The sequence below is a fragment of the Penicillium waksmanii genome (genome assembly GCF_028829765.1).
Source record: "Penicillium waksmanii strain IBT 27052 chromosome Unknown utg000010l:1.0-3698451.0:1.0-3701458.0, whole genome shotgun sequence".
Lineage (NCBI taxonomy): Eukaryota > Fungi > Ascomycota > Eurotiomycetes > Eurotiales > Aspergillaceae > Penicillium > Penicillium waksmanii.
The window spans coordinates 1,559,357-1,578,800 of record NW_026643256.1 but is presented as its reverse complement, the minus strand read 5'-3'; the positions used below and the strand labels follow the sequence as shown (position 1 = coordinate 1,578,800).

At 48.6% G+C, this 19,444-nt stretch overlaps 8 protein-coding genes across 8 annotated transcripts; 3 read left to right on the top strand and 5 right to left on the bottom strand.

The window, feature by feature from the left end:
• Window positions 1–1,111: 1,111 nt before the first annotated feature.
• On the bottom strand, window positions 1,112–1,854 carry N7481_012560 (uncharacterized protein; the record flags this gene model as incomplete). Its single annotated transcript, XM_057271779.1, has 3 exons — window positions 1,112–1,485; window positions 1,545–1,764; window positions 1,852–1,854. 3 exons carry the CDS (start codon window positions 1,852–1,854, stop codon window positions 1,112–1,114), a joined length of 597 nt encoding a protein of 198 aa, XP_057115967.1.
• A 1,174-nt stretch (window positions 1,855–3,028) lies between these two features.
• N7481_012559 (pantothenate kinase) lies at window positions 3,029–4,704 on the bottom strand (the record flags this gene model as incomplete). Its single annotated transcript, XM_057271778.1, has 4 exons — window positions 3,029–3,359; window positions 3,423–3,939; window positions 3,996–4,278; window positions 4,483–4,704. 4 exons carry the CDS (start codon window positions 4,702–4,704, stop codon window positions 3,029–3,031), a joined length of 1,353 nt encoding a protein of 450 aa, XP_057115966.1.
• A 926-nt stretch (window positions 4,705–5,630) lies between these two features.
• N7481_012558 (DEAD/DEAH box helicase) lies at window positions 5,631–7,914 on the top strand (the record flags this gene model as incomplete). Its single annotated transcript, XM_057271777.1, has 9 exons — window positions 5,631–5,986; window positions 6,042–6,099; window positions 6,161–6,296; window positions 6,346–6,709; window positions 6,766–6,845; window positions 6,895–7,046; window positions 7,102–7,295; window positions 7,361–7,509; window positions 7,583–7,914. 9 exons carry the CDS (start codon window positions 5,631–5,633, stop codon window positions 7,912–7,914), a joined length of 1,821 nt encoding a protein of 606 aa, XP_057115965.1.
• Window positions 7,915–8,569: 655 nt separating this feature from the next.
• On the top strand, window positions 8,570–10,125 carry N7481_012557 (polysaccharide deacetylase family protein; the record flags this gene model as incomplete). The annotated part of the gene is made up of 3 exons (XM_057271776.1): window positions 8,570–9,582; window positions 9,657–9,742; window positions 9,806–10,125. The coding sequence occupies 3 exons, from the start codon at window positions 8,570–8,572 to the stop codon at window positions 10,123–10,125; spliced, it is 1,419 nt and encodes a 472-aa protein (XP_057115964.1).
• A 1,507-nt stretch (window positions 10,126–11,632) lies between these two features.
• N7481_012556 (cytochrome P450) lies at window positions 11,633–13,481 on the top strand (the record flags this gene model as incomplete). Its single annotated transcript, XM_057271775.1, has 4 exons — window positions 11,633–11,728; window positions 11,856–12,995; window positions 13,101–13,267; window positions 13,328–13,481. 4 exons carry the CDS (start codon window positions 11,633–11,635, stop codon window positions 13,479–13,481), a joined length of 1,557 nt encoding a protein of 518 aa, XP_057115963.1.
• A 477-nt stretch (window positions 13,482–13,958) lies between these two features.
• N7481_012555 (glycosyltransferase family 31 protein) lies at window positions 13,959–15,382 on the bottom strand (the record flags this gene model as incomplete). Its single annotated transcript, XM_057271774.1, has 2 exons — window positions 13,959–14,294; window positions 14,372–15,382. 2 exons carry the CDS (start codon window positions 15,380–15,382, stop codon window positions 13,959–13,961), a joined length of 1,347 nt encoding a protein of 448 aa, XP_057115962.1.
• Window positions 15,383–16,056: 674 nt separating this feature from the next.
• Window positions 16,057–17,614, bottom strand: N7481_012554 (uncharacterized protein; the record flags this gene model as incomplete). The annotated part of the gene is made up of 2 exons (XM_057271773.1): window positions 16,057–17,460; window positions 17,570–17,614. 2 exons carry the CDS (start codon window positions 17,612–17,614, stop codon window positions 16,057–16,059), a joined length of 1,449 nt encoding a protein of 482 aa, XP_057115961.1.
• A 616-nt stretch (window positions 17,615–18,230) lies between these two features.
• On the bottom strand, window positions 18,231–19,070 carry N7481_012553 (uncharacterized protein; the record flags this gene model as incomplete). Its single annotated transcript, XM_057271772.1, has 1 exon — window positions 18,231–19,070. One exon carries the CDS (start codon window positions 19,068–19,070, stop codon window positions 18,231–18,233), a length of 840 nt encoding a protein of 279 aa, XP_057115960.1.
• Between the last annotated feature and the right edge of the window lie 374 nt (window positions 19,071–19,444).

Below are 19,444 nucleotides of genomic sequence, written 5' to 3'. Positions count from 1 at the left end.
TGGTGGAAGGAACACGACAGTATCGCGGGCCTGCTGGCCTACGGGGGTTCGGATTCTGATCCTTTTACCGCCTAGGAACCTCAGGTTACCGATGCTTGATCCCATAAGCCACAAAAGAAACCCCGGTGCAGATAGGGCTGCACACGATACAAATTTTGGCATGTCGCAACAATATGAGGCCTGCGATACGATTTGCGATACGATATTGACGATATCGTCAGGCTTATATTGCTATAGCACGCTAAATCGGTCAAAAACACGTTAAAAAGGGAAGCAGTAGCTATTCCCTATTGAGTACTAGCTCTGATGACCTCTATAGCGTCTATAGTGATAGTAGGTGGGCGTATATCAGCTATAGTCGCGTGGTGACCACAGTCGCAAGTTGACCACCACAACCGGCCAACCTCGCCGCGGCACACCTAGGCGCCAAATCATCTAAAAATACAATAAAAAATAAAGCAGCACCTATTTCCTATCTAGTTCTAGCTCCAATAACCTCTATAAAGTCTATAGTGATAATTATGGCCATACATTAGCCATAGTCGCGTGGTGATCGTGATCGCAAGTCAAAACCACCACAATCACCAGTCAACAACCAACCTTACCACAGCACGCCCAGCCACCAAATCGTCCAAAAAAGCAATAAAAAACAAAGCAGCATCTATTTCCTGTTTAGTTCTAGCTCCAATAACCTCTATAACCTCTATACTTACACCGTAGCCTATACTTAGCTCTAGAAACACAATATTTAAGCAACGCAACGTAAGTACAAATCGGGACGTCATTTAAAAGTGGCTATGATAAGCACCCACCAACTGCAAGAGACTTGAACAACGCAATTGAAATGAGCGACATGCCAGTTTCCTAATAATTCGTGATCTACCCTAAATATATTCCGGCCCGTCAGGGGGGGGAGGTACCCGTATAGAAAGGTCTTGGCATGGGGGGGGGGGGGCAGGGGGGGTTACAAGTTGATACGTAACCCCCCCCATAACTAGGTCACCATGACCTGAGTAAACTCGGATTTGACTGGGGAGAACAATTTCGTAGTTTCTCTGACCCTAGGGCGACCTCTCGCTTTGCTCTCCAGCTCCTGACAAATTGCCTTATGTTACTTCTCAGAAATATCAAAGAATGAGGAATCAAAGTTATCTTCCTCAGCCGTATCGGCCATTTTCTCAGGAACATAGATCCGGATTGCGAAAGGGTCTGCATCGAATTGTTGTTCCTGGCCATTCCACACATAGCCCAACGAAAGTCTTCCCGGACGTCCTTGGATTGGGATACTTGATGTGAAAATGATGGGCAGCCCAAATTGCCCTTCTGCATGAAGAACTAGAAGGGCATACTTTCTGGTGGGCCACTCATCCTCTTCATCTTCGCTGTAGGCCGTGATGTGAAAAACCGACCTTTGAAGCTCATTGCCTTGCTCGTCATAATACCGGTTATGGGCAAATTGCTGCCCTTTTGTCCCGATGCTGTGGACTGAACTTGGTGGGTAGTCTAAGGATGTCTCGTGCCAATCGTTGAGATCATGTATTGACTCTCTTTGAAAGAGTCCATTGTTCCGTACTGGCACTGGATCGTGAATTGGAATGAGCCTGATACCACTCTCTTCAACTCTGTGTTGTTCATGGCGGGAGACATCTCTTTTTGACTCTTATTGGTGTCATTCTCCTCTTCCTCTTCCTCTTCCTCCTCATCGACTTCTTCATCCTCATCCGCAGGCCTCTGATCCGCAGGCTTCGGCTTGTGAGCTTCTGCCTATAGTTTATCATTAGTTAATTTAGCTCTAGGTAATAACCCTCTGAGGCCTTCATAGGAATATAAGAACCAGGTTATTAGGAATACCATTTTTGACTCTCCACCTTTAGCTCCTACTGTCCCTATCTTCGAGCTACCTTCCTTGGTTACAGCCATGATCTTTGGATATTTTAGCCGACCTAGATCGTTCCGAGCACAAGCTTTGACAAGAAGCAAGGTGGAAAATGGTGAAAACAACGGAATTCGAAAAGATCTAGGAGAAAGAAAGGGGGCCATGAGAGTTTTACATTCTTAATTGTAGGCGCAGGCTTTAAATCTATATGTGTGGTACTGCTGCCGGATATCTCCAGAAGAACAGAGACATCATCCTAGTACCTAGCAATCTAGGGTTATACCTCATCTCAGCAAGCAATTTCCTGAGTCATCGCACAGTGGGCGATGTAGCAAATAACATTTAGAGAGAAATTATATACGTTATGCAGAACGAATGATATGGAAAGTACTGTCGGTGACAAGATTATTTGAGATTTCCGTTTGTAGTGGTTTGATTTTGTAGTCCAGTACTGGAGGGATGCCTTTTTTTAAACTCGAGCTAGACTAGGACACGGTCCAATATCATTCATTGCTATATAGCATCCCGAGGTCGCTGGTAATACTAGGTGCGTTGCCTATTGAGTATTTATGTAGTAATTTGAGTAGTATTAAAAAGAAACAATTGACTCTATGTTTATTGAAAGATTCTTTTTGCATTGCCTAGAGCACAGATAGTATCCTGTTCAACTTCCGAGACCCAACAGGGCACCTTTACCCCGTATAGTCCACTGACAGTCCTTGGAGGCATATTCTCTACCAGGGCACTATCCGACCAGGATCACAAAGTCCACAGCATATACAAAAAGTATATAATGGATTTTTGGTAGGAACAAGACAGCAGTCTCCGAGAGAAAACAGAACAAAGAAGAAAGAAAAAAAGACGAGAAAAAAAAAACGAAATGCAATGCATATGGGGCTTGGGCCACGCCGGGCCACAACCATGTGTCTATTAAAGCAAGCTGACATCCAGAATCCCCATCTCGGGTCCACCACGGGTGATGGGCGAGATGTGACAAAGTATACATTCAATGAGGGGTATCGATTTGACTCAAGAGATGTTTTGGAGAAGGTGATAGGGTAGGTAGGAGAAAGTAGGATGGAGGGAGGGAGAAAGAGAGAGAGAGAGAGTGTGCGTGTATGAAAGAGTCGCCAGTACCGCCGTAACCACCGATTACGAAGAACTGGATGCTCCGTTCTGCTCATTCTGATTCAAAACGGAATTTTGCACAAGGTTCCGGACCGCCTGCGGTGCCACCACCTCATCGAGACTATTCCTCCGACCCCAGTTTTGCGGCTGGCGGCGGATGAAAGCGCCCACGGCACCGAGGTAGCCTTCGTGGCGTAGGAAGTAGGCTTGCTTCTCGCCCTTGGACCAGAAGCGGATGGCGTAGGAGAGGGTGTTCATTGTCTGGCGGTGGCCACGGATGAAGGAGCCGCCGAAGTAGATGTGCTTGACTTCGTGCTTTTCTGATTGGAGGTAGGCGATTTGGCCAATGTTATTACTGGGGATCGTTAGTCGGGGTATTCAAGTATAGACACAGGCCATTGCCATTTAGTAGACATACCTTATAGCATAGAGAAGGCTTCGGCTCATATCCTCGGGTTGGAAATTAACTCCACCATTGCCGTTCGCGTGTTCGGAATCGTCGTGGTACAGCCCCTCGCCATCCTCGGCGCCTCTCTCAGCAGCGTTCTTCAAGCGGAAGACCTTCCCAAAAGTGCTGGCGATGGCGGTGCTCTTCAGCCCAATTTTGCTATAGTCCATGCCGTAGATATCGCCAACTAGCATATCGACTCCGCTGTTGTCCCCGCGATCCGCCATGGCCAGCATGTCGTCGAAGGTCCTGGCGCCGGTGAGCAGGGACATGATGCCCCAGAAGGTACCACCACCGAGATGTGTGCCGCCCACACGCTGAAAATTATTCGGGCCGGAGACCTTGATCATTGAGACGCCGGATCCGATGTTGACGAGGAGATAGGGGTACACGTTCGGTCGAGCCTCGGCAAATTTCATAGGCTCGGTATCGGTGTCGTTGTAGGTGAATACTTCGTTAGGGATCTCGGTGATAAAGAAATCAAGACCTAGAGAGTTCAACGTTAGCTAGTGTAAGGCCCGATGGGTGTTGGTCAGGGCTCACCGATGATCAAACACTCCATTTCCTCCTCTCGCAGAATATTGACGTCCAGCGCCTCCTTCAGCTTATCATAGAATTTGAACGCCCCCCCTCCGGTGGCAACGACACATAGATCGTCCTTGGGTGACCCGTTGTTCTTTGCGTGTTCCTCCTTCAATTGGCGAATAAAATTGATACAGATGTCAATCCGATGCGTCTCGAAGTTGATAAAATTAAGGCGGCCACCATTATCCGCCGCGTCGAGTTCACGGGTGAAGTACACCAGTTTAATTAAGGTTCCGCCGATCTGGAAGAAGATCCAGCACAGTCAGTCTCAATCCTTTTTGCAATTTCTGTTCGGAGGTGTTGGCTCTTTTTTTTTTTTTCCTCTTCGTCTGGTCCTCCGCGGATTGCGGGGTGAACGGTCGCAGGTGCGGGGCATAGAATGACCACGAAGAACAGGTCGAAATAGCTCAATGCAGCCGGTCGGAGAGGAAAGGAGGGTACTCACATCGACAGCGACATGGCTAACGACTCCGGTATGGTGCGGAAGTCGGATGTCCTTGTTCTCATAATGCACGCCCTCGGCTTCAACGGGGCTACGGGAGCGGAGCTCATCGTCGACGATAAAGGCGCCCTTGACATTAATTTTAACGGCACCGGGGTTGGTAATAGCCTCCTCTAGGCGAGCAGGCCGTTTGCGACGGCCATCGGAGTCACGATCGGGAGCCATGATATTGTACAGAAGAGGTGTGGTAAGGGAGGAAGATAGCTGGGAGGAAGCTAGAGGCCGTGCCCAGGCTTACGGCGTATATTTCCTTCTACCCGGGTGGCCCGTGGACCGTGGCAGGTGGGAGTGGCAGTGGCAGTGGCAGTGGTGGACCCTGACAATCACCGAGCCGAGGTGCCGAGAGATGACTCTAGTATAGGAGTAATAGTATTAGTGGTAGTAATGTATATATGTAGGAGTTTTTAGTAGACCTGAACAGGCTAGCCTAGAAGTGGTCATGCTCAAGCTAGACTCAAGGGACGAGGACAACTGCTCTGCCGACGGGCAACTGGCGAGTCTGGTCTCTGGCATATACGCTAACCGCTTTAGGACTCGCCTTTCGCTATCTGCAGAATAAACTATAAACTGGGGTACTCTAGTACTGATTTTCTATCAATTTATTCTATACAATATACGAAGACACAAGAGTAATGTTTTTATCAATTTCGTTAAGCCCTGAATACAGGGTAGCTTACCATAATCAACTGTAGCCCACAAAGGTAATGATAATCTAGATTTTTAACTCTATAGAGTTACCCTATAGCTTAGCGAGTCTCTGGTAATTCTAAATATTTATCACCCTTTTTTCTCAATTTTTTCTATATTTCAAGAACCCTAAATATACTAGTATAACTAGTAGTATAAATCAATACTAGACTACTGCATACCACTACCAGCACGTGCTCAACAGGCAAGTACGTACCCGCGCGGCTCTAACGAAGCAGGTGCGATGGCATCCGCCATCCGGGTTCCGCGTTTGTTGACCCTTTGTTGCCTTTACATTTGTTTCCTTTCCTCCTCTCCTCTTCTTTCCTTCCTCTCACCCTGGATTCCCTTTACCTTATCCTTGTCTTGAGTTATCCTCTTTGCTCTCCTGCACGCAGCTCATCATGACTTCAATCATGGACGAGTACGATCAAGTCCCCGGTGCTCTAGAGGACGTCTCTAACGTCCACAACTCTGACTATTATCAGGATCCTCGTGAGGAGCCCGAAACAGTCGCCGAACTGAAGCCCCCTATGGGATCCGAGGATCGACATGAGGAGGTTCGCAAACAAGGCTGGACAGATCGTGTGGCCATCAAGTATGACGAAGTCGCTCGCAATGAGGACTACGAATGGGCTGGAGGTGCCAATCGCTACGAATGGGCCGGTGAAGAAGGAGATATTGGCCCCCGCAATGAAGAGCTCGAAGAGCAGCTTTTCAAAAATATCAACCTCTCACGCGTGGGACATCGAATTGAAGAGTCAGTGCCCTCAATCCTTCAGTTTCTGGATTTGCTAACCAGCCTTTCTAATCAGGTACAAAAAGATCCAAGTCACTTTCGAGAGTGAAGAGCGCATTTACCCAACAGCATCTGTAAGTGTTCTCGAGACACTTCTGAGTACTGACGTCTATCTTACTGACCATTCGCATTCAGTGGGAGGCCGCGAAACTTCACCCTGTGTTGATTGAGAATCTGACGCTTTGCCTCTACCAGCACCCGACTCCAATTCAGTGCTATGTGATTCCATCTGTCCTCAGTGGGAAAGATGTTATTGGGATTGCACAGACTGGTGGGTAGACAAACCTTTGCTGCCCTTGGTCCACAGCTAACTTGTATAGGCTCTGGCAAAACCGGTGCTTTTCTTATCCCCATTCTCTCACAGCTAATGGGAAAGGCAAAGAAGCTGGCCGCGCCGCGTCCAAATGTGTCCGACCCAAATTTCGATCTTAAGAGCCAGGGTGTTCGTGCTGAACCCCTTGTTCTTATTGTTTGTCCAACTCGCGAGTTGGCTACTCAAATCTTTGACGAGGCTCGTCGATTGTGCTATCGCTCTATGCTGCGCCCCTGTGTTGTCTATGGTGGCGCTCCGTCCAGGTATCAACGAGATGAGCTCCGAAAGGGATGCGACATCTTGATCGGTACAACTGGCCGAATTACAGACTTCATGTCCCAGCCCAATGTCTTGTCTCTTCGTCGAGTCCGGTAAGTATCTCCCGGCACTCAAGTCTCGTAAATGGCGAATACTAACAGCTCTAAAGTTACACTGTGATCGACGAGGCAGATGAGATGCTCCAATCGGACTGGGAGGATGAATTCAAGAAGATTATGTCGGGTGGCGGTCAGTATTTTCGATTTCGCATTTAACAACCATCTCTTACTCCAAACAGATGTCAACGAGGATGAGGATCATCGCTACCTGATGTTCTCGGCGACCTTCAATAAGCAATGCCGAAAGCTGGCTCGCGAGTATCTGTCGACTGACCATATTCGAATTCGAGTTGGTCGTCCCGGCAGCTCGCATCTCAATGTTTCCCAGGTCGTAAGTACCTTGACCTTGACAACCCTTCCTTCATTTCACCTCGCTGACTATTTAGATCCACTTTGTGGAAGATCGGGCCAAGAAACGCGCCGTTTTTGACCTGCTTCTGAGCATGGTTCCCATTCGCACCTTGATCTTCGCGAACAACAAGACCACTGTCGACTATCTGGACGATTACCTCTACAACTCGGGCCTGCCAACTACCTCCATCCATTCGGATCGGACCCAGCGCGAGCGTGAGGATGCAATGTGAGTTCTTCATCTTTACCACTTCCTTGTATCTTCCATCTCTGACTCTCTGATTCTCTCAATAGTCGCTCCTTCAAAATTGCGGAATGTCCTATCTTGATTGCCACGGGCGTTACTGCTCGCGGTCTTGATATCGCTAACGTGATGCATGTCATAAACTATGATCTTCCGACCACTACTCATGGTGGTATCACTGAGTATGTCCACCGAATCGGTAAGTCCCAGTCTCCACATTGTGCTGCCAAAGATAATATCTTTGCGTCGCCAGTAATGCTAACCATCAACAGGACGAACTGCGCGCATTGGAAACGAGGGCATTGCGACCTCTTTCTACAATGAACGGAATGAGGACCTCGGACCCGATCTCGTCAAGATTCTCTTGGAGTGCAAGCAGACTGTTCCCGATTTCCTGGAGCATTTCACTCCCTCCGAGGGGAAGCTTACCTTTGACGATGATGTGACCGACGACGAGGACAACAACGAGAATGAGGACGCTGGTCAAGAGGAGGAAAGTGCTGAGAATGCCGCGACCACTGAGGATCATTCCCTCTACGCTGCCTCCGAAGGCGATCCCATTCCACCGCCCCCTGAGGAGGCTCCTGAGGATGCTAACTGGTAGTTCATTCCGGCACGAAAAGTTATTTCGAAACCAATTTGGTTTCTGTTATTGTGCCCTTTCATTTGAGTCCGGTGTTATCTTTCGGTGCGAAAATGGTCAGAAGCCAAATTTGGTTTCTATTCTGTTTGCTTTTGTGGTTTTAATTTACCCACATCTGACTCTTGTTCTCTTCGTTTTATCCTTATGCTGGCTTGGTGATGGTCATTCCGGGGGGACAACTGCAATGCTTGAGGGCGCGTTTCTGATTTGTGCACTCTTTGACGGGGTGTCACTCTGTCTGGCGGTCTTTGTTCGGCAGGACTAGAAGGGAGTACTTTGATGATCGACCTAAGTATAGTGGGCATTTATTCCTTCTATCTAATCCACCCTAGTTAGCAACAAAATCAGATTTTATTTCTACTTACTATTATTCTATTGAATGTGAGCATCTGTAATACTAGTAGTAGTAGTACTGTACATTGGGGTGCGATGACCGAGTCCAACCGATCACGCCTTCCCCGTTGACCTCAAGTTGTACTCTGCTCTCCTTCTTCCCATCCGATCATATCTACTTCCGGTCTACCACATCCACTTCTCTCTTTCCAACCCCCTTCTTCCTTTCTGACCACTACGATACTCATTTGCGAAATCCTTATTCAATCGTTGAACCAGCATCATGATACCCGTCTACCTTCTACCATTCTTACTAACGGCACTGGGCTATACCAGCCAATCATTCCGACCCCAGCCTCGGCTTGAGCTACGAGACGTTGAGCAAGTGGCCCCATCTTTGGTGATCGACACCTTCCAAGACCCTCTGCACAATGACCTAGGATTTTGGCACGGAACTGGTGAAAATCTTAATATACATCATGCACCGGGCTCTGTATCTTTCTTCCCGATTGATCCCGACCAGAACTACCATACCCAATTCGAGACCCGTGGCTGTTTCAGCCTCCTCCCATGGCAAGACCAGTTTCTACATGTCGTATACGATGGAACCGACCAGTTCACTGTTTCGTTGAACGAACACAACAACGAGTGCTCCGCCGCCCGTGCTCCGTTTCCTGGTATACCGGACAGTGTCCAGGCGTCGCCTTATGTGATGAGAACTGGATCAGATTCCTCGGACGAAGATGACTCTAGCAATTCAAAAGATGCTCCTGAGCTGCCTTTGACCAGCCATGTCTCGCAGCGACGTTACTCTCCCTCTTCGCCTGGGCCACGAGGTTCATGCGAAGAAAGCGGTAACCAGGGGCCAGCTTCCCCTCCAAAGACTGAGCTGTACATCCCCCTATCTCATTTCCGCATCGATCAGAGAAGAGTCGTTTCTGTCTCATTTACGGGCTTCTATACGAATGAAACGCTCACACTTCACCGCGTCGAAATCGTACCTTCGGTTCCGCCTCCGTCGCCCGCGAATAATTACTTCACGGTTCCTAAGAAAATACCGACTGGCCAGTTGGTCCTGCGCTGTAGTGTTCCCAACTCATTCGCCTTTGGAATTGACGATGGCCAGCCGCGGTTTGCACAGGAGGTCATGAAAATCCTCGACGAGGAAGATGTTCGGGTTACATTCTTTGTCGTTGGTGCTGGACTACAAGACTCGACGACGAACTTCACACGCTTTTACAAGGAGATGATGAAGAAGGGACATCAGGTGGCGCTGCACTCTAATACCCATCCGAAGTGAGTTGTCTATTTCCACGCCAAGTTCCAGATTTGAAGTGCGAACCCAAATGAATACTAACAAACACACTCAGAATGGAAGCCCTCCCGACCATGGAAATGATCGACGAAGAAGTCAAGGACACCATCCGAGTCTTCAAAGAAAGACTAGACATATCCTGTAAGTCCATCGCAGCCCAATTCCCAATAATTCTCACGGATTGGTTTATCTAACATCGCCCAGCCCGCTACTTCAGACCTCCCTTCGGAACGGTCGGTGCCCGCATGCGCCAACAACTAGCAAAACGCATCGAACAACCTTTCATCGTGAACTGGAGCGTGGACGTGGAAGATTGGCTATGGGCCAACACAACCACACCGGAAAAACAGCTCGACGCATTTTACCGGAGTGTGGCCCGGGGCGGCAATCTTGCCGTGATGCACTTCCTCAACCCGTCGACTGTTGGGTACCTCCGTGACTTTATCCGGCATGTTAAGGGGCTTGGGTATAAAATCATGCGGATTGATCAGTGTTTGGCGGATCCGTTTAGTCCGGCGCTTTGAGAGCGGGATTCGAGTTTCTTGGGTTAGTTTGCGCTAGGGGCCATGGTTGGAGTTGCAGCTGGAGCTACCCTATGGGTGGGCTTTGATATATCCTTATTGTATATGACGTCCTTCGTTTGCCTCTCTACCTAAGCAATCCGGTTTTTGCCTCTTCTACAATACAAGTATTGACTCGAAAGTGCGAGTGTAGATTTCTTAATTTTGCGTACTATACTCCGATGGCAAGTATCGGTACTTGCCCGAGTCTAGATGAAGATCCCGTCACTATTCTTAGATGCGATATTACTTTATCTTGGCTACGGGTGTGCATGAATATTCGAAAACGAGACACTCCATCCTTTTTCGACTACTACTAGTACTAGTATCTGCACATTACGTCGCTTTCCACAATTTTCGCACTGGCCCCGGGGCGCTTTTTACCTTGTCCAAGGTCCAACAACCTAGTGAAGGCTGCCTACCCCCAGCCAGTGATCTACATACCCATAGATAGTAGGTAGGATGTTATCAGAACCCTAAATGTAAGCACGATCTGACTTAGATTCTGCCCAGAAGATACTGTAAATAAGATTCCCGATGAAAACTTTCCCTGTTGTAGATAAACGGTGTACATAGGTTCGCGTTACTAGTTAGTCAATTAGTACGAGAGACGTGGCATTTCTCCCTTGCATGTAGTTGTATTTATCCCGTCCCACCACAGACTAATGCCGCCATAGTGCACTGCACAAAAAACCCAAGATGCCGTCTTTTCCATGATGCTTTATTCACGCATAATTGCATGCAGCATAACTGGCTGGGAGGGGTGGGGCAACGGGTGGTCGTCGTGCATATTAGCTTGTAACTGTAACACTAGTATTCCCATCAGGCGAATCATATCCCCATCCTGGCCGCCACTGAGACAATGTCCCACCTTGATCGACAGGAAGACGTATGTACCCCCGGACGGAGTGCGAGTAGAGCTAAAGCCAAAGGGGAATTCCAGATGTCGTCGATCCGGATGTCATGGGCTCGGGAAATTATGATAATTGGTGCGGGGATTTTCCCATCCTTGGATCGAGTAGGACTAGGAGTTAGTGTCCGCAACTCGAACAGCCAATCTGGGCTCATGATTGCTGGATAAGAGTCTGACAGGGTGGACGGGATGGCTTTTAGCCCGTTTACTAGTGGCTGGTAGCGGGACTACAAGTAGTCTAGTAAAGATGTACAAGGATACGAGCTAGGCTAGCTGCCTTGACTTATGCCGTGCAGAATGTGGGGAGGTCTGAGGGCATTAGCCTTTTTGTCAATTCTTATGCAGTGGTTTTGTGCTAAGTTGTTAGTGCCAGTGCAAGCCCGAGGAGAAGTGTCGTCTGATGCCAGTGGGGATGGAATAGAGGGGTAGGACGGTCTAGAGCTTGGACGCCGTGGTATTTATATCGATGATGAAGCTGCGACTGAAGGGCTTGATGGAAGAAACTTGACCTACAGAGTGCAGTGAGCTTTGGATTCTTCCAAAGTTCTGTTCAGAATCATGGCTGTTATTCCTAGATTTTCTGTTTTCGACCGGGATGGCTTCTTGGGTGGTATACCTTCGATGTGGGTTTTGTTTGGAATCAGTTTCGCTCTGGTAAGTTCAATCAAGTCCTGGAGGTTCAAGTTGATTTGAAGTTGATCGTACGATGGTCCAATCCTTCAACCTTTTCAATAATATCAACCTGAGCTTCAGTAACTAAAAAGTGTCTACCACTCAACAGATTCCAACCTACTACCTCTTCCTCATAATCTACAATCTCTACTTCCACCCACTGGCAAACTACCCTGGCCCAAAATCCATGGCGGCAACACGCATCCCCTACATGCGCAACACAATAAGCGGCCGATACGCGCAAAGATTGAAAAGTCTCCACGACCAATACGGCGACGTCGTCCGCATCGCGCCCGACGAACTCTCCTTCATCGACAGCGACGCATGGAAGGTAGTTTACGGCACACGCACCGGTCACGGTCAGAAGCAAAAAGACTACCGATTCTACCCACCCACCGCCGCAAACAGTGCCAGCATCATCCAATCCAATGATCAAGACCACTCGCGCTTCCGCCGTCTCCTTTCACACGCTTTCTCCGATAGTTCTCTGCGCAGTCAGGAACCTATTATAAAAGGCTATGTCGATCTTCTCATCCAGCGTCTGCGCGAGAATTCGACACCGACAGAGGAGGACAAGGGCAATGGCAATGGCCAAGCCAAGCCGCTGGATCTAGTAGCTTGGTATAATTTCGCAACCTTCGATATAATCGGCGACCTAGCCTTCGGCGAACCATTCGACTGTTTAAAGAACTCAGATTACCACGTCTGGGTACAAATGATCTTTTCCGGCATCAAGTTCGGCGCATACGCGAATATATCGCGCCGACTCCCGGGCTCAAAATACCTCGTCAAACTGATCACGCCGAAGCGCGTCTTCGCGCAAAAGCAGTTTCATAATCAACTAAGTCGGGAAAAAGTCGCCAGCAGACTCGAAAAATCAAATGACCGGCCAGACTTCTTTGCGAATATTCTCAAGCATAATGGGACGGAGAAGGGGTTCAGTGTTGATGAGATGGTTTCGAATGGGAGTACGTTGATTATTGCCGGTTCCGAGACTACTGCGACCTTGCTCTCTGGCGTTACATATTTGCTGTTGAAGAATCCGCGGGTTTTGGCGAAGTTACAGGAGGAAATTCGGTCTGCATTTACCTCGGATGAGGAGATTGGATTTGATTCTTGCAATAAGTTGGTTTATTGTCTTGCTGTTTTGACTGAGGCTTTGAGGCTTTATCCGCCTGTTCCCACTGGTCTTCCGCGCATTGTTGATGCTCAGGGTGATATGATTGAGGGTCATTGGGTTCCTGGAGGGGTGAGTACTTCCTTGCCTTGCATTAGAGCAGACATGCCGCTCGTAGTAGCATGTTCTCGCTGGGGATTTCGACACTTGCTAACTTCGGTCCACCATGTTTTATAGACCATTGTCTCAGTCTCGCACCTCGCTGCATACCACTCCGAACGAAACTTTACGGACGCAGAGCAATTCGTTCCTGAGCGCCATCTCGATGATCCTCGTTATGTGAATGACAGAAGATCAGTTATGCAGCCCTTTAGCTTTGGGCCTCGCAACTGCATTGGACGGAAGTAAGTACTGGGATACCGCCGTCCCTCTTTTAGATCCTTGCTTGCTGACATTCCTTCCAGCCTTGCATACGTTGAAATGCGCATTATCCTCGCTCGCATGATTTTCAACTTCGATATGGAACTGGACCCGACGAGCAATGACTGGATGAACCAGGATGCCTTTATTCTGTGGGAGAAGCCGGGGTTGATGGTTAAGCTTACCCCTCGAACTTGAACAATTTGTAATTTCAACGAACCGTGAATGAGCGTTAGTACATTTGATTCTGGATTTCGGTGTCTGACATAGTGTTGTCAAATTGAAGATGTTGCATAAGCATAAGCATAGTATTTTTCTATCATAAGCCCAAATCGGGTCTGTTGTTCAGATTTTGTCTAAGTCCAATGCCAATGTCAAGGTCAAAGAAAATCCATGTGATGCATCGAGTTTACCGCCAACGCCCGTCCAAAAAGGAGTTTTATCGCATAGTTCGTAGGGATACAGGCACCAGCCAACGTAATGAAAAAGGGAAGGAAAAGAAAAGAAATAAGCGGTCATAAACCGTGAGAAAAACTTGGTACTGGTACTGTCCTGTCACGTACAGTCTCACTGACCCAAGCCCGACAGGCGCAAAACAACGATAATAATGGCGGAATTTCATAAAAATTATAGCAGGTATGTTGGCACAAACAGTTCGAGGTGAATGGTAAGGTCTTAGCTTAGGCTTCCAAACTCGGGACTGCGGCAAACACCACTCTTATCCATCATTTCACGGATACGACTCGTCATAAAGCCCGATGTCGAGTCTCCGGAAGGTGACGAGTTACCCAGACGCGGGCGACTGCTTGTGTAGCATTCTCCGCCGCGCCAGACGTATTGCACGCATGTCTTTTCGACCTCGCAAACCTCGCGACAGTCTTCGAATGTTTTGGCGAAGGGCTGGTCTTCGTTTGAGAGGTTGTCCCAGCTCGATCTTGTAGATAGGGATGCGATATCGGGGTAGATGTATTCACGGAAAACGTCGCTGTGCAGGAGGAGGCGCTTATTCTTCTATGCAAGCGATGACGAATTAGTACATTTGTGAGATAAAGCGCGGGATCAAAGAAACGAGGTCTGGGTATACTCACATCGTGCCAGCGCCTTTGCTCGAATTTCCAAAGATGGTCGATCTCGCGAGAGCTGAGATGGTGGAAGGCAACAGCCAAATAACACCAAGGAAGACGGTACAACTCGTTTGTGAACTCGTCCAGCTCGCCAATATTCGAGTTCTGCAGAATCGGCCAAGTAAAATGCAAATTGACGCCCGCATCAGCAAGAACCTTGCCCAAAACGCAGTCGCCCGCCCAGTGATGGTCAACGTAGTTATCCAGCTCTTTGCGACGCGCGGTGTACTGATCCGACGCATCTTGCAGCGCGGGGTTAGATACCATGAAGCCGGAACCACCGTGGGCGAAGATGACATCCGCAATCTGCGTCTCAGTGCCCAGGTACCAGGGCTTTTTGGCATCGAATTTGGCGAGCCAGGCTAGCAGTGTCGGCCACGAGACGTAGGTGTCGGCTTCCATGAAGACATACCATTTCGCATCGGGCTTGTACTTGAGAGCCTCCTGGGCCATTGGCAGGAACTTCCATTTATCCAGCTTCCAGCCTGGGTTACTGGGCTTTCCGATGGCGGAGTTGGCTTCGTCTGCGAAATCGTCCTGATCCAGACCCTTGCGCCCGTGCTCCACGACGCGATTGTAAATGTTGAAGTCGGCCACGCGCTCTTTCACGTCCGTGTCGATGTGGCGCAGAACGTCGTGGATCTTGACGCCCTCGATCTCCTCGTCGAAGTCGGAGTAGATGACGAAGTTGGGGATGCAGCGCAGGGTCGTTTTGAAGTGAATGGGCACCTTTTCTCTCGACTCGGTGACGCCGGTTTTCATGACGACCAGGACATCGTCGATTCCTGGTAAGGACGGGCAGAATGGGGCGGGTTCACCGGCATGATCACGGTCGACGGTGCCGGCACTCGAGGACGATGACGAGGAGGTGGTGGCGAGGGATGAGTGGAGGGAGAAGATGTGGTAAAGGAAGAAGAGGGCGGCGGCAGCGACGAGGGCGGCGAAGCGTCGGCTGAAACGGCGACGAGGGACCATTTTCGAAGGTAACGAATCAGTCGCCGGGCCTGGAGGTCATTGTGAGAAGAGACAGGTCACAGGTTCACAGATCTCCTGCAGGTCGAGAGGCAGCGGCAATCCAGGGACGAGGTGATCGACAAGGCCGCGTTGCACGACGGCCCGGAGGTTGTGGCGCATTCTTAGCATAGGCTGCAGTCTGCAAACGGTCTGCTTCGCAGACCGTTAAGTAGATGACAGATATCATATTCTATTATATTATTTTTTACTACATTATGATAATATTCATTTATAGCTTACCTGAATTTACTACATAATAACTAGTGCTGACTGCATAGTACACAGCAATACGGACAATCACCAGCCACAATGCGGGATGAAGTTACTTTTGTTCCCCATAGTAATTACCCATAGTAATTACCCCTGATTGCATCGGAATGTGGCCATTTCACCTGGGCAAAAATTGCCGACTACGCAGTGATATGATCTTATAATTACGTTGGTCAAATACATTGAATTCGTATTGGCAGACTCAGGCTAATTTATTATTTGGATTTAAGTTTTAATTGAATAGTATTCGCTGTGGGGGGATACTCCAGAGCTGGTACTAGTACTAGGTAGCATACTAGTAGTAGTAGTTATATATCGGATATCCAGGTGCAGAACAGGGCGATATTAGCCGTTCAATTGATCAATCAGTCTCTCGGTGACTCATTTAGATTAACCAGAGATATAGATACCCCTTCCATGCCCATCGACATAGCAATCTCGTCCATCCAGTCGTTCGTGGGTGGCTGCGATGTTTCTGGGATAAATTTCGACTCTACCCTCAGGCTCAGTTCTTCCCCCGAAAGCCGCAAGGGAATACCGGAAGAAGACAAGGGAGAAGAGTTTCCATCATGGTCTTCACTTAACGCGGGCTCTGCCACTCGCATCGATCCCATAATATCACGTATCTCTAGTTCTGCAGCAGACTGCTGGGATGGATTCAGCAAGATAACGAGATAATTGAGCAGCAGGAGACTAGACTGTATGCCCCGAATGGTGATATTAGCAAATTTATCAAAGAAAACACGTGGGACCGGCCCAAAAAAATCGGCATATGATTTATAGCCCGCCCGTGCGCTTGACGCCGCTATTTTGAATTCAGTGTAGATACCATTCATAGCCGCACGTGTGGCGAGTACTGTACGGAACAGCGCCGATCTCTCATAGTTCTGCGCCTCCACTGGCAAACTACTAAGCCCACGAATCCGCTTCACGAACCCCGGGAGTGTGACGACTTCTCGGAATGCACGCTCCGCGATGTCTTCCAGGATTGACGAGTTGGGATTCCTAGCATTTTTGGTAGCTAGATCCTTATTCAGTTGCTGCCATCCCGGTTGTTCCAAAAAGCATGCTTCGCCGGACACCAGGGCGGCTGTCACTAGAGTGTTCCGACATGCCAGATATAGATTGTACCCAAACCCGTCTTCGTGCATGCAAGGACCCCGGAGCTGCATTAGTGTGCGGAGGCCCCGCGCATGATGTTTCCACCCCTCGAGAGATGTGTAGACGTGCATTTCGAAAACACCGAGGATGATGACAGTTGACAGGGCCTCGTCTGATTCGGCCGTATGTGGGTCACTCAGTAGCTTTGATAAGTTTCGGAGGGAACGGAAGTAATACATTCGTCCCTGGTCTAGATAGCGGGTGTCGTTGTGGAGGCTACCGAGATACGTTGTGGTCATACATCGCACGGCCCAGTCGAAGGATGAGTTGTTTGAACTGGGCTGTTTGGCGATGTAGTCGATCCAGGTTATCGGAACGCGGGATTCGATTAATTTGAAGTAGCACGGGAAGGAGGCCATCACAAAGCTGAGCGCCAGCTGGGGCTGCTGGAGAGCTACAGCCTTGCCTGCTAGTGACGGGGACACACATTCATCAACAGATGTAGAGAATTCTGCGCATATCGAGAGAGAAGAGTCAGACTCGGAGGGTGCCGGTTCGTCACTATAGGCGACGGTCAACGGTGTTGAAGGCGCAGAAGTCTGTGCCGTGCAACGGCAGGACCGAACTTGTTGGTCTCGCACATGGCTAGTCTTTAGCCGTTTGCCGGTCTAGGTAGAGGTAGGCGGAATGTTATTAACGGTTCACGATATTATTCACAGATTGAGCTTCATAAAATGGTATGATGGAATGAATCTAGATGCAGGAGGAAAAACCCACCTGACATGGCCTCTGAGCACAGTCACGGTGCGAACAATGTTGCATCTCCTGTATCACAGGAGATTTGAAGAAAACCACGGCCCCTTAATAGACTTCCTAGGTCTGATTTGCCTCGAGAGGGGTGCAAGTGCTCAGTCTGAACAAACGGAAAGCGGAAAAATCCGTTAATGCGCGGGGAGGCCGAGGCCGGCTATTTTGGCCAGGAGATTCTGCGATGACATTCACTATTTGCGGTAGATAGCATGAAGGACAGATAAGTTGTTGGGATGTTGATCATCGCATATCCAGACTCCGCTCTCTTCACAGTTTGGACAAAGAGGTGTGTAAGATGGATGAGGGGCGGGGAAAGCTCGGTGAAAATTAAACGTTGAAATGTCATAGGTACGATGGGTCTAGCCAGATTGAATTAGGATCGACCCGTTTATATCCTAATTTGCTCAAGTTTGCCTAGGCTTTCGTTTTAGGTTGGATATAATGATGCTCAATCCAAATAAAATACCGCTGTCAGGGCATCTAGATAAATCGTACTAGTACCTAACTTCCGCTACAATTTCTGTGCACTCCATAGTCCTACTATGTGTATGTAGCCAGAAAATATTAAATTATCACAGGCATCATCGTGGGAAAACACAACTTGAATGATCAGTATACTAGCTAGTATCTACCAGCACATCAAAGTCGCCCAAATGCAAGCAAATATGCTCAATGAGCGTATTGAGCTTCTCAGTATTGTCGCAGCACCAGTTTGAGTCGGATCTCCAGCAACTCCAGTTGAAGTAGTAGTAGATGCACCATTAGCAGCTCCGGTGGGCGGGTATACCCCAAGACAACCACCAGTGCCCGTAGCTTCAGTATTTTCACCTGAGCTACACATTGATCGTCGCGGATCTATACACTCTGAAAGATACCGTTCATAATCAATGAGATCAATAGAGGTCACGATCTTGTCATTCATATAGACATCGCATATTGATGTGGTCACTTCTTGTCCGCCCAGATTCGTGCTTATGGTTGACACATAGTTCGATACGAATGTGGCTATACTCGATGCAGTCGCCTGCGCTTTCAAGAACTTAGGAAGGAAGATCCTAGTCGAGTCCGTATATGTGAATTTGGTCTTAGTGCATGATGCAGGGTTGCTCAATGTGACGGGCAAATAATAATTTGTCGTCACGGATGGATTCTCGGTTGGAACTGGTGGGGCCCAGACAAAGAAAGCCGAAACTGGAAGGTTGGTAACATTTGGCAAGATGAGATACTCTGTCGTGACATTGATTTGGTAGTTACCGGGACCGTCCCTGGTAAGATAATTTGTAGAATGCGTCGTGGAGGTGGAGGTCGGTTCGACTGTCAATGGAGCGGTTGTCACGACTGGCGAGACGGTGGTATGTTTAGTAGTCCCCCAGCCACGTTGAATTTCTTCTGTGGCATAGTACTTGACAAGCCATGCGGTTGAGGGCTGAACTACTGCAAGCAAGAGTAGAGTGTGGGGGAAGCGCATGGTGATGGCCTGGACTTTTGTTCGAAGCTCATGGGGAATATGATTTGGGGGGGGGGGGGATCTTTTACTAATAAACGCACAGAGATGAAGGTTGACGATTCTTACTACTAATTTGAAATGCAGCCACTATCACTTTTTGTCGGGTTGCCAAGATCTTTAGACTGTGATTAAAATGAAGTATACGAGGTGGAAATACGAGACGTCCTTGGCACACTTGCCAATTCGCTAACCTTCCTGAAGTCTACGGAGTAGAAGACGGAGGGTATCTGTTTTGAGAAAGGGAAAACCTGATCGTATGGAAAAAGTGAATGGGGGTGGTTCAAGACACGCCATCGCAACCCAACCCTATTTTCTGGTCCCTCGCAGATAAGCCC